We start from the raw sequence: 12,049 nt of genomic DNA, 5'->3' as shown, positions 1-12,049 counted from the left end.
GTGTGTGTGTGTGTGTGTGTGTGTGTGTGTGTGTGTTTCTGTGTCATAAGACAACTTGCTGGAGTCAGTTCTCTCCTTCCACCATGTGGGTCCCTGGGATTGAACTGAAGTTTCCAGGTGTCTGACAAGTTCCTTTACCCACTGAGCCATCTCACCAGTCCTTGAGGTTTTTTAAATTGTGTGTGTGTGTGTGTGTGTGTGTGTATCTATGTGTATATGTGCTTGTGAGTGCAGGTGCCCACAGAAGGTTCAAATGTCCCTGGAGCTAGAATTACAGGCAATAATTATGGGCTGCCTGATGTGGATTCTGGGAATTAAACGCGGGAGAATAGGTGTTCTTAACCACTGATCTCCAATTCCAGCCCCTGAGGTTTTGATGGAGGTGACTGGATGAAAGGGTGATCAGTGAGGCCTGAATCCCAGGCATTGTGCTTAGGGACTGCAGAGAACTCAGCATGGAAGGGAGAGTGGATGGCCTGTCCCGTGGACTGCTTGGATAGGGAGGTGATTGGGGATGCAAAGCTCAAAGCAGCTGACCTTGGTGATATGGCTTGTTACAATGAAGAGAGGAGGAGAGGCCTGCAGGAGGCCCGGGTGTGAATAAGTCCTGATAAAGTTCCCTCACTGCAGGTCCTAACTTTAGTGGGGGAGGGGGAGGAGCGCTCAGTGCAAGAAGTTTCTGGTCAGGGATGCCGCTCTGCAGAGCAAGGTCCAATGCCCTAGGTCCCCTGCAGGCCTGACCGAGGATGAGGATATCCGAGCCATGCTGCGGGGCTCCCGGCTCCGCAAGATCCGCTCACGCACATGGCACCAGGAGCGGCTGTACCGGCTGCAGGAGGACTGTCTGAGCGTGTGGTTCCAGCGGCGTATTCCGCGCGCGCCGTCGCAGCACATCTGTGAGCGGGGCATGGGTGGCCCGGGGCGGGACGGCAGGGACAGTCGTGGACACCAAGGCTGCCATCTGACCCGGCTTTGCTCTTAGTTTTCGTGCAGCACATCGAGGCTGTCCGGGAGGGCCATCAGTCCGAGGGCCTGAGGCGCTTCGGGGGCGCTTTCGCGCCTGCGCGCTGCCTCACTATCGCCTTCAAGGGCCGCCGCAAGAACCTGGACCTGGCAGCCGCCACTGCTGAGGAGGCGCAGCGCTGGGTGCGCGGCCTGGCCAAGCTGCGCGCACGCCTGGAAGCCATGAGCCAGCGCGAACGACTAGACCAATATCCTGTTAGGCTGGGAAGGAGGGCGAGTCCTTGGAGACATAGCCAGGGATCCTGTCCTTAGGAAAACAAGCCAAGACAGTTCCTGGTGTTCTGAAATGGGGATGGAGATGCTCTCCCTGGCCTGGCCTGTGCTCCTAAGAGGATGAGGTATCGCCCCCACTGCAGAGAGTAGGCAGGGCCTCATAATTTGGGGAGCTAGAACCTGTGAAGATGTTGCCCCTTGTTCTGATACAGATGACTTAATCTGTTAATGCTGCCCAAGGGGACCCTGTCTATTGCTTGGTATTTCCTGAGCACGCACACCTGGATCCATTCCTATCTGCACCGGGCAGACTCCAACCAGGACAGTAAGATGAGCTTCAAGGAGATCAAGAGCCTCCTTAGGATGGTCAACGTGGACATGAATGACATGTACGCCTATCGCCTGTTCAAGGTGAACACCTGGCCCTGCCTCTGATCTGCCGACCCCCAGCCATCTGAAGCATTAGCTCTCTTATTCAATCCAGTGGTTGTTTTGTTTGTTTGTTTTGTTTTGTTTGTCTGAGAGAGGATTTCACTATATAGCCCAGGCTGACCTTGAACTTGTGATCCTCCTACCTCAGCTTCCTGAGTAGCTGGGATTACAGGTATGCATCTCTCCAGCTTTTTTTGTAGAGAGCCACCTCTTCTTGAAGAAAGGCAACATCTGGGCCTAGTTAACCTTTTCCCCTGCCCTGGGGTCACAGGGCCAGAACTTTCTGTGATACTTCAGGCCTCAGAGATATGGTGGTATCTCCAGAGCCCTCCGGTATGAACAGCAAAGCTGTTCTCATCTCTCTTAGTCTTCATGGTACCATCACCTATACATGTGACTATGTGTGGCTTTCACATTGGGAACACAGTCATGAGTGACCTGCAGACATAAGTACATACACACAGCTGTACAGGCTTCTCCATGAGGGACCCTCCACTGCACCATGAACTGGTGCCAGTGTGGGAGTTTGTGGCACACAGTGAACTCTGAATCTGTGAATCTGTATCAGGAACATGGCAGGTACCTGTATGGATGCTGAGTGTGTGACCATCCTGTGTCCCAGAAAGACAGGAGAGTCTACACACTTGTACACAGGACAATAGCTCTACATGGGCTACTTCTCCAACTTTCATTCACTAATTTCTCATTGATTGTCTCAGGATGGTGATGTGTACACATGGAGTGGCACTGTGGCACAAGACCTGCCCCAAGGCCACCGTTTTCTTCCTGGATCTTAACTTGGATCCTTGGGGTAGGTCATGGTACAAATGGACAGGCATGGATCTCAAGAGACCTGCAGTTCCCCAGGGGCATGGGCTACAAAAACTGGAGAGTAAGGAAATGGGGATCTTCCCAGCTGTTATGGATCATGGAGTGTGTCAATGGGGCCAGGTTCTCAAGAGCCCCTCCTCCCTGTTCCTGTTCTTCAGGAGTGTGACCATTCCAATAATGAGCGGCTGGAGGGGGCTGAGATTGAGGAGTTCCTCCGGCGACTGCTGAAACGCCCTGAGTTGGAGGAGATCTTCCACAGGTACTCGGGTGAGGACCACGTGCTGAGCGCCTCTGAGCTACAGGAGTTCCTGGAGGACCAGGGTGAGGATGGTGCCACCCTAGCCCGTGCCCAGCAGCTCATCCAGGCTTATGAGCTCAATGAGACAGGTGGGTGAGCACAGCTCAGTTTTGGCCCTTGGCAGCTCTGGGGTTCCGAGCCAGGCAAGTCTTGTTATCACTGACACAGGGGCACTGTCCCCGGCAGGTCTCCTTTCCTCTTCTATGTTTCACACCCATAGCCGTAAAATAGCTTTATAATGTGTCTGCAAGGTTCAGCGAAAGATTAAATGGCAAGGCATATGTAGTCCAGCAGTAACCTAGCTGTTATCACTAAGTTGAGTGAGTGATAGGAGCAATTTGAGTCTAGACACCTTGGCCTCTGTGGCCTGACACTCTCCCCTTCCCTGTAGCCAAGCAGCACGAAATGATGACATTGGATGGCTTCATGATGTATCTGTTGTCGCCCGAGGGGGCTGCCCTGGACGTGGCTCACACGTGTGTATTCCAGGACATGAGCCAGCCCCTTGCACACTACTTCATCTCCTCTTCTCACAACACCTACCTTACTGACTCTCAGATTGGAGGGCCCAGCAGCACCGAGGCCTACATTAGGTATAGTGGTGGGGGTACCACATCTGGCAGTGCAGCTCAGGATTATGGGGCTCTATCTTATTCTGTGCTAAGCCTGCCCACTACCCTGTTCTGTGACACACCCACACCTTGCCCATTCATCTGTCTGATCACACAGGGCCTTTGCCCAGGGATGCCGCTGTGTGGAGCTGGACTGCTGGGAGGGGCCAGGAGGGGAGCCTATCATCTACCATGGCCACACGCTCACCTCCAAGATTCTCTTCCGAGATGTGATCCAAGCTGTGCATGACCACGCCTTCACGGTGAGCCTCTGAGACCCCTTTCCCAGTCCCCGGGGAGGGGGGCTTTTTAGTGACTTCTTGCCTCTCCCACATACCAGATGCCCCTTAGTTTTTTCCAAAGGAAAAGCCCTTCCTAGAGCATCATTAATTCAGCAAGTGTTGTGGGGATAACTGGCGGAGGGGATAAGAATAAAGCCTAGTAGAATGCTCCCTCTTCCCACCCTCATGGCTAATAAATGTACTGACATCACCAAATTTCCAGAAAAAAACCTTGGGGTCTAAGGGCAGACCTCTTAGTCTTGACTTCCCAAGAGTAAGCTCAGGTTGAGCAGTGGCATCTGTGTAAGCTTTACAACTTTGTTTGGGTTCAGCGGTGGCATTTGTCTAAGCTTTGCAGTTGTCAAGGTAACACAATCTCACAAACGATGGGGTTTGCCACATCACTGACATGGTCAGTGTCACTAGCCCTTAAAAAGTATGTATAATGAGCCAGGCGTGGTGGCACACGCCTTTAATCACAGCACTTGGGAGGCAGAGGCAGGTGGATCTCTGTGACTTCGAGGCCAGCCTGGTATACATAGCAAGTTCCAGGTAAGCTGGGGCTACAGGGAGACCCTGTCTCAAAAAGACAAAAAAAAAAAAAAAAAAAAAAAAAAAAAAACATGTATAATGGAAGTCATTCCTGCAGCCACCCTCAGTCTCCAGACAGTCCATACCTTCCCTATGGTCCCAGATCTGATGTCTGGCACCTCCATGCACATACTAGTGCCACTATGCCCCATGTCTTCCAGCCTTGGTCCCTTAGGATAAGTTCTCCATGGCCCTGCCTTTGCCTGTTTGTCCTGAAAGGGTTGGGCACCATGTGTAGGGAAGAACTGGCAGAGGGAGGGTGAGTCTGAGCAGCTGCCTGTCTCCTCTGACAGCTGTCCCCATACCCTGTTATCCTGTCCCTTGAGAACCACTGCGGGCTGGAACAGCAGACTGTCATGGCCCACCACCTTCGAAGCATCCTAGGAGACATGCTGGTGACACAGGCACTGGACTCCCAGAACCCCGAGGAGCTGCCGTCTCCTGAGGTGATGTTCCCAGACCCCCACCCCCTCAACATGACTCATTCCACCCCTTTGGTTCAGAACCCCTCACCTTTTTCTGCTTGGACCTTTTCCTTCTCCGCTTTGCTGGCATCTGCCACTCATGTCTTTTTGCTGCCCTCTGGTTCCCCATTCCTGACTAGACCCAGCGCACCCTCTTACCAGGCATTCAAGACCTTCTATGATCTATGCCTGTCTCATCTGCTCTGTGTCCCCTCTCACAGAGTCCCTGCAGGTCCAGCCACCTCCACCTCCATGGCATGAGTGGGCATTTTTCCATCTATATCTCCTTTCCCAGCCACCTGCACTTGTCCAATGCCACCTGTTTAGGACTCCAGCTAAGCAAGGCTAGGATTGTAGCTCAGCAGTTTGGTGCTTGCCTAGTGTGCATGAGGCCCTGGGTTCTATCCCTAGTGTCACAAAAACAAGGGGGGAGGGGCTTGCTACTCACAGCCATCCCACCCTGTTTCACAAGTTTCTTGTGTTCTTGTAGAATTTTTCCATATATGCCTGTATACATAACTTTCTTCTCATCTATTTATTTGGCTTTGTTATTGCTGCTGTTTTGAGACAGGGTCCCATGGAGCTCAGGTTGGCCTCCAATTCGCTGTGTAGCCAAGGATGACCTTGAACTTCTGATCCTCTTGTTTCCATCTCCTCAGTGCTGGGATTAGGAGTGTGGTCACCATGACTGTTTTATAACGTGCTGGGGATAGAACCCAGGACTTTGTGTATGCCAGGCAAGCACTGTGACTACTGAACTACACCCCTAGCTCTGAATAGTTGGGATTTTTTTTTTTAGCCCAAACTGGCCCTGAACTTGAGATCCAGCAAGATGTGGGGCACACATCTACTGTGACAGAAGGATCAAGAGTTGAAGGCCAGGGGCTGGAGAGATGGCTCAGTGGTTAAGAGCACTGGCTGCTTTTCCAGAGAACCCAGGTTCAAGAGTTGGAGGCTTAAAACCAAATGTGGTGGTACAAGCCTGTGTAATTCCAGTGCACAGGGAAAGGGGGGCAGGGGGATCAGGCGTTCAAAGTTACCCTTGGCTACATACTGAGTTTGAGGCCAACCCAGGCAACATAAGACTGTCTCAAAAAAGAAAAGTTACATGCCCTGAAGTCACTCCTTCAGTGAAAGAACTTTTTGGGTAGGAAAAGATCTTTTTGAGTAAGAGATACGTCCCTTTCAATCCTAAACTGCCTTTGGTCATTGTAAGGGCTACTGTGTGGTATTCTGACAGATACCTTTTTAGCCATCCCCTATCAGTGGCCTTGTAGTTCCTGTCCCAATTTTTCATATTCAAAACATCTCTCCTGTCTCTCACCTGCCCCCTTAGCCCCCAGCCGCTCTCACAGTGGGGGCTGAATGACTGACAGGTTGCCTGAGGGTCCTCACTTGTCCATATTGGCCTCTACAGCAGCTGAAGGGACGGGTCTTGGTGAAGGGCAAGAAGCTGCCAGCTGCTCGGAATGAGGATGGCTGCATTTTATCAGACAGGGAGGATGAGGAAGAGGAGGAAGAAGAGGCTGAAGAGGCCTCAGAGGTTGCAGAACAGAGGCGGAGGGTGAGTGTGCTAACTGGGTCAGCAGGCTGGGTCCTACTGCAGAACTATGGGTGGGGGAGCCTAAGCAAAGGGATTCCCACTGAGGCTAGTCTCCCAGGCTAAGCAGATCTCCCCGGAGCTGTCAGCGCTGGCTGTGTATTGCTGTGCCACCCACCTGCGGACCCTGCACACCAGTCCTGGCTCCCCTCAGCCCTGCCACGTCAGCTCCCTCAGCGAGCGCAAGGCCAGGAAGCTCATCCGGGAGGCAGGTAGGAGCCAGACAGTGGGCATCTGGGGGCAGAAGGGCAGCAGGGTCCTGCAGGATTCTGGGGGCCAGAAAGGGGTATCCTGAAGTTAGTCTAGAGATTGAGAGGGCTTTAGGGGGACCTATGGGAGGTTAGAGAAACCCAGGGAAGGAGAATGAAGGCCCCACTCCAGGCTAGGTGTGGGTGGAGAGCCACAGATGGGAGAGTCTTGGAGCTGCCTTTACCACACTCACCACCTAGTGGTGGGCCAGTCATAGGCAGGCTGGCCAGTTAAGCCGGTGGCAGCCCAGCAGGAAGGTATGAGATCAGAGAAGACCTCCTGAACATACCATGCCTGAGAAGACACTGTTACTGCAGAGTAAGGAGGAAGCCACAGGGGAAAGAGAAGGGACTCTGCACTGGAGAAACAGGTTGTACAAAGGCCTGGAGGCATGGCCACAGCAAGGGTTCCAGGAACCCAAGGCATGGCTGGGGGTGTGGGCAAAATAAATGTCAAAGAATGGCAGCCTGGGGCCAGGAATGTAGGCACTGGGAATGCAGTGTCAAGCTGTGTATCTGCAGAGTGTCCCTACCCCTCTCTGGCCCTCAGCAGCCTTATCCGTCTCTTCTTACCCCAGGTCATAAGGCAGTGAGGAGCTGGGGTGGCGGTGGGGTGCTACAGGCCCTGGTACAGGCAAGGGGTAAAGCCTGAGTCCTCTCACAATCCGGGCCCCAATTCTTCCCTAGGGAACAGCTTTGTCAGGCACAATGTTCAGCAGCTGACCCGAGTGTACCCACTGGGGCTGCGGATGAATTCGGCCAACTACAGCCCCCAGGAGATGTGGAACTCCGGTTGTCAGCTGGGTGAGTGGGACCACAAATCGGGATGACTTCTTGTCAGCAATGGGCACCTCAGCAGTGAGCTGCCACACAGCTTGCCAATAGAAAATGCATTTGGTTGATAATGTTTAAAAGGCTGTTGGAAATGTAGGTGGGAAAATCAAATGAAGTGCATTTCTTCTTAACAATGTAGAAGGTACATCTGTATGTCAGGCACACATTTGTAATCCCAGTACTTGGGAGCTAGAGACAGAAGGCTCAGGAGTTTGAGGTCATCCTTGTCTACATACTGATTTTTGAGGCCAGACTAGGCTACATAAGACTGTCTCAAAATACCATAAAAGTTGTTAAATTTTGTTTTGTTTTTTTTTTTTTTTTTTGAGACAGGGTCTCCCTGTAGCCCCAGCTGGCCTGGAACTCACTATGTAGACCAGGCTGGTCTTGAACTCACAGAGATCCACCTGCTTCTGCCTCCCTGAGTACTGGGATTAAAGTATTGCCTGCATATATGAAAGTGAACTCATGTCGTGCAGTGCCCACAGAGATCAGAAGAGGGTGTTGGATTCCCCTGGAACCGGAGTTACAGACAGTTGTTAGCTGCCATGTGGGTGCTGAGACCTGGACCCAGGTCCTTTGCAAAAGCAGTCTAATCACTGAGCCGACTCTCCAGCCCCCCAAATTTTTACTTATTTATTTGGTTCTTTTTTGTTGGTTTGTTTTTTTTTTTTTTTTGGTTTTTTTTTTTTTTTTTTTTGGTCTTTTTTTTTGAGACAGGGTCTCCTTGTAGCTCCAGCTGGCCTGGAACTCACTATGTAGACCATGCTGACCAGACTGGCCTTGAACTCACAGAGATCCGCCTGCCTCAGCCTCCTGAGTGCTGGGATTAAAGGCATGTGCCACCACACCAGGCGTTGTTTTTTTTTTTTGAGACAGGGTCTCCCTGTAGCTCCAGCTGGCCTGGAACTCACTATGTAGACCATGCTGACCAGACTGGCCTTGAACTCACAGAGATCCGCCTGCCTCTGCCTCCCATCTGGCCCCCCCACATTTTTTAAAACAGGGTTTCCTCACTGTACTTGGGGGTTGCTCACCCCTTTCATTAGACTGGCCGGCCAGCGAGTCCCATACCCCAACTGCTTGCCTCTGCCCCACAGCACTGAGATTATAGATGCACACTGCCATGCCTGGCTTTTACGTGGGTACTGGGGATCCAAACTCAGATCCTCATGCTTGTGCCACAAGCACTTTGCTCACTAAGCCATCTATCTACCCAGCCTCCCAAAGTTGTATTTTTATGAAGGTAGAAATTTAAAAACCCTGATTGGGTGTGGTAGCACATGGCTGTGATCCCAGTACCTCAGGAAGCTAAGGCAGAAGATTGTGAGTTCATGGCTAGCCTGAGCTAGAAAGGTAGTTTAGGCCAACATTGTTATATAGTGAGACTATATCAAAAACAAAACAAGAAGGGGCAGGAGAGATGGCTCAGTGACTAAAAGAACTTGCTGCTCTTGCAGAAGACCTAGGTTCAGTTCCCAGCACCCATATGGCAGCTTACAACCATCTGTAACTCCAGGTCCAGGGGTTCCAACACCCTCTTCTGGCCCTCTCAGGCACTGCACACATGTGGCGCATGTATATATGGAGGCAGGGTAGCACTAACTAGTGTAGGAGAGAAGCTGTGTCTTCTGTCTAGCCTGGTTGCTTTTGAGCTGTGAGGAGAGAGCTACTTATATCCCTTGCTCAATCCTGCTGTCCACTCCACAGTGGCTCTGAACTTTCAGACTCCAGGCTATGAGATGGACCTCAACACAGGGCGCTTCCTCATAAATGGGCAGTGCGGCTACGTCCTGAAACCTGCTTGCCTGAGGCACCTTGACACAACCTTTGACCCCGAGTACACTGGACCCCCCAGAACTACTCTGACAGTCCAGGTCAGCAGCCTGGTACAAGCCTCAACCTCAGGTCTGAGCTAGCTCTGGAGAAGTGCCGGTCTGAGGGGAAGACAAGGGAGGCCAGGGACAGGGGCATGAGGGCAGCCCAAGTGTCTGCATTTGTGCAGGAGGAGGGCCAGGATGAGTGTGAGGACTAGGGGCTTCCTGTTCAAGAGTAGCAAGGGTGGGCATGGGCCTGAGTGGGGGCTGGGAAGAAGCTGCTGTTCCTCCCTCCTCCAGGTGCTAACCGCCCAGCAACTGCCCAAGCTGAACGCTGAGAAACCTAGCTCCATCGTGGATCCTCTGGTTCGAGTGGAGATCCATGGGGTGCCCGCAGACTGTGCCCGCAAGGAAACTGATTATGTGCTCAACAATGGTAGGTGGGCTGCTGGTAGGAGGGTGGAGCAAGCCCTGCGACCAGTGGACCCTGACGGCCACAACCTGTGCCCTAGGCTTCAACCCTTGCTGGGGGCAGACCTTGCAGTTTCAGCTTTGTGCCCCAGAGCTGGTGCTGGTCCGGTTCGTGGTAGAAGACTATGATGTCACCTCCCCCAATGACTTTGTGGGCCAGTTTACGCTGCCTCTCAACAGCCTGAAGCAAGGTTGGTGGTGGTGAGTGGGGCGAGAACTATAATAGGATGGGGTCCCAGCCTCCCAGACACTGACTTCTGACTGCCTGCTCCACAGGGTACCGTCACATCCACCTGCTTTCCAAGGATGGAGCCTCTCTGTCCCCAGCCACACTCTTCGTCCACATTCGCATTCAGAACTCTTGATGGATCCACTGACTCCCCCCTGATCAGTGGGTATCAGTCTGTATCACTACAGAGAGGCCTCTCCAGTCCAAGGGACCATGGGAGTCAGCCCCTCACCTGTCCTGCATACCAGGTTGCTGGACTCACCTGGGTGCTGAGAGCTGCTCAGTCCCTCCTGAGGGACAGATCCAAGCATGAGCTGTGCTTTGTCCAGAGATTCACTGGACTTCAGTGGGCCCCAGCTCCCTTAATCTTCTGCCTACTCACTCACTCACTATCTGCCCTGCACGAGCCATCCCCCTTCTTCCCCAAAGGGGTAGAGCCACCTACATTGCCTCTACTGGGGCATTAGTGGGACCCTAGGCCCTCCTACCCCTCGGGCTTTCTCCCTCCTGCTCTTGAACTTGAGCTCGCCTTTCCTTCCTGTCACAAGCAAGAAGAGAGTGGATGAGGCAGAGCCCTGGGGAACCTTGGCAGGAGGTTTGTGATTTGTGTCATTGAAGAGCCTTGGAGAGGGTGGGAGAGTAACTATTTTTAACAATAAAGAAAAAGTTTACTTTCCTACTTTATTCCCCAGGCCCAAGAGGGACCAGCTAGAGTGAGGGCCTCTGGGGACTCTTTTTCCCGATGGGATTTGGGTTTCTCTGACAGCCAAGGAGTGGCTACAGGAAATGCCATAGCTCAAAGTAGCCCTGATCCCTGCCCTGGGCCAGAGGCTACCAATTCATAAGGTTACCACCCCCACTACACATGAGGCCTTAAATGGGGAGGGGGGAGGGCTCAGTAGGACACATTCCAAGGACAGGAGCCCTTGTTGCCAACCAGCCTTGCAGAGGAAGGCACCAGGCAGCTCTGTGCTGCCACTGACAAATGGCAGAGTGTGATGGATACCAGATGACAGGATCTGAGAATATCCCAGGCCCAAACCTGTCAGGAAGGGGCCCCTTATGGGAACCTAACTGCTGTGGCATTTTAAGTTCTACTGGGCAATAGCATCAGCAATGGCAAAGGCAGAGAGAGCCATTTCTACAGGGTGGCCTGGGGTCAACCTGGGCTCCAAGTCCCATAGAACCAAAGTCTGAGGCAGCTTCCACCTTCCTGCCACCCTATGACCTGAGGCCAGAAGTGCTAGCTTTTTACGTGGCCTGTGTTTCTCTGATGGATTTGTTTCTAGAGATGATCAGGATCTGAGGGGGTCTAGGGAGGATGGACTAGGTATGTGAACTGCAGCCCCAGGGTGGGACACAGCTGAAGTCAAGTCCAGTCTGAGTGTATGAAGAACAATTTGAGTTGTTCAGTCCACACAAGGCTGCTCTGGTCAGTGCCTGGCTGTCAGGAGTACACCAGGCTCAGTGCTGAGACCCCATTGTTTCTCTTCTCTAGCTTGGCGCAAGGTAGCTAGGGTGAGCCAGAGTTGGGAGACTAGAGTCCTTAAGGCAGGCTAAGGTGATAAGAAGTAGAGGCAAAGGAGAAATCAGTTGTAGCTTTGGAGGTCCCTGAGTGGAGGCTACCCCCTAGGCCCGTGTTCTCCCAGCTGAAGCTAAGGGCAGGAATGAAGGCTTTAGCCTTCAGGAATAGGAGTGATCTGGTCAGTGGATGGGGCTAGGATGCACTACAGCACTTGAAAAGCAAAGGCTGGTGGTTCTCTGTGAGTTTGAGACTAGCCTGGTTTACATATCAAGTTTCAGGCCAGCTAGGCCTGCATAGTGAGACTCTCAAAACAAAAAAGCAACAACAAAAAACACCCCTAGGACTGGGGTTGGAGCTCAGTTGTGCCTCTCTGGGCTCAACCCCCAGCACTGCCAAACATTAACAAAAAGAAAAATCAAAAAGCACTTGAAAAATATTATTATTTTTATTTCATGTGTATGAATGAGTGTATTGCTTGCATGTAGGTAAGTGGACCCATGTCATGCAATGCCCAAGGACAGAAGAGGCCATTGGATCCCCTGGAACTAGAGTTACAGACAGCTGCCATGTGGGTGCTGGGA

General features: G+C 52.3%; 1 protein-coding gene across 4 annotated transcripts in view; it reads left to right on the top strand.

Annotated features, from left to right (window-relative positions):
* Positions 1-10,622, top strand: part of Plcd3 (phospholipase C delta 3) — a 24,344-nt gene extending 13,722 nt beyond the window's left edge. For 2 of the 4 annotated variants that reach the window (XM_008838223.3, XM_029566026.1), the window contains 14 exons: positions 735-896; positions 983-1,211; positions 1,518-1,647; positions 2,658-2,886; positions 3,189-3,390; positions 3,527-3,671; positions 4,574-4,726; positions 6,162-6,308; positions 6,406-6,556; positions 7,280-7,396; positions 9,137-9,303; positions 9,544-9,679; positions 9,756-9,905; positions 9,991-10,622. In XM_008838223.3, the coding sequence (XP_008836445.1) occupies positions 735-896; positions 983-1,211; positions 1,518-1,647; positions 2,658-2,886; positions 3,189-3,390; positions 3,527-3,671; positions 4,574-4,726; positions 6,162-6,308; positions 6,406-6,556; positions 7,280-7,396; positions 9,137-9,303; positions 9,544-9,679; positions 9,756-9,905; positions 9,991-10,079 (2,207 nt within the window). In that variant the 3' untranslated portion in view covers positions 10,080-10,622. Of the gene's footprint in view, positions 1-734; positions 897-982; positions 1,212-1,517; positions 1,648-2,657; positions 2,887-3,188; positions 3,391-3,526; positions 3,672-4,573; positions 4,727-6,161; positions 6,309-6,405; positions 6,557-7,279; positions 7,397-9,136; positions 9,335-9,543; positions 9,680-9,755; positions 9,906-9,990 lie in introns of those variants that run through there. The other 2 variants (XM_008838225.3, XR_003850378.1) reach the window with 2 other exon arrangements.
* The last annotated feature ends 1,427 nt before the right edge of the window (positions 10,623-12,049 follow it).

This window comes from Nannospalax galili, unplaced genomic scaffold (genome assembly GCF_000622305.1).
Source record: "Nannospalax galili isolate Female #2095 unplaced genomic scaffold, S.galili_v1.0 scaffold95, whole genome shotgun sequence".
In the NCBI taxonomy this organism is placed as follows: domain Eukaryota; kingdom Metazoa; phylum Chordata; class Mammalia; order Rodentia; family Spalacidae; genus Nannospalax; species Nannospalax galili.
Note: the sequence above shows the minus strand (reverse complement) of the source record. Positions and strands in the feature narration are given on the sequence as shown.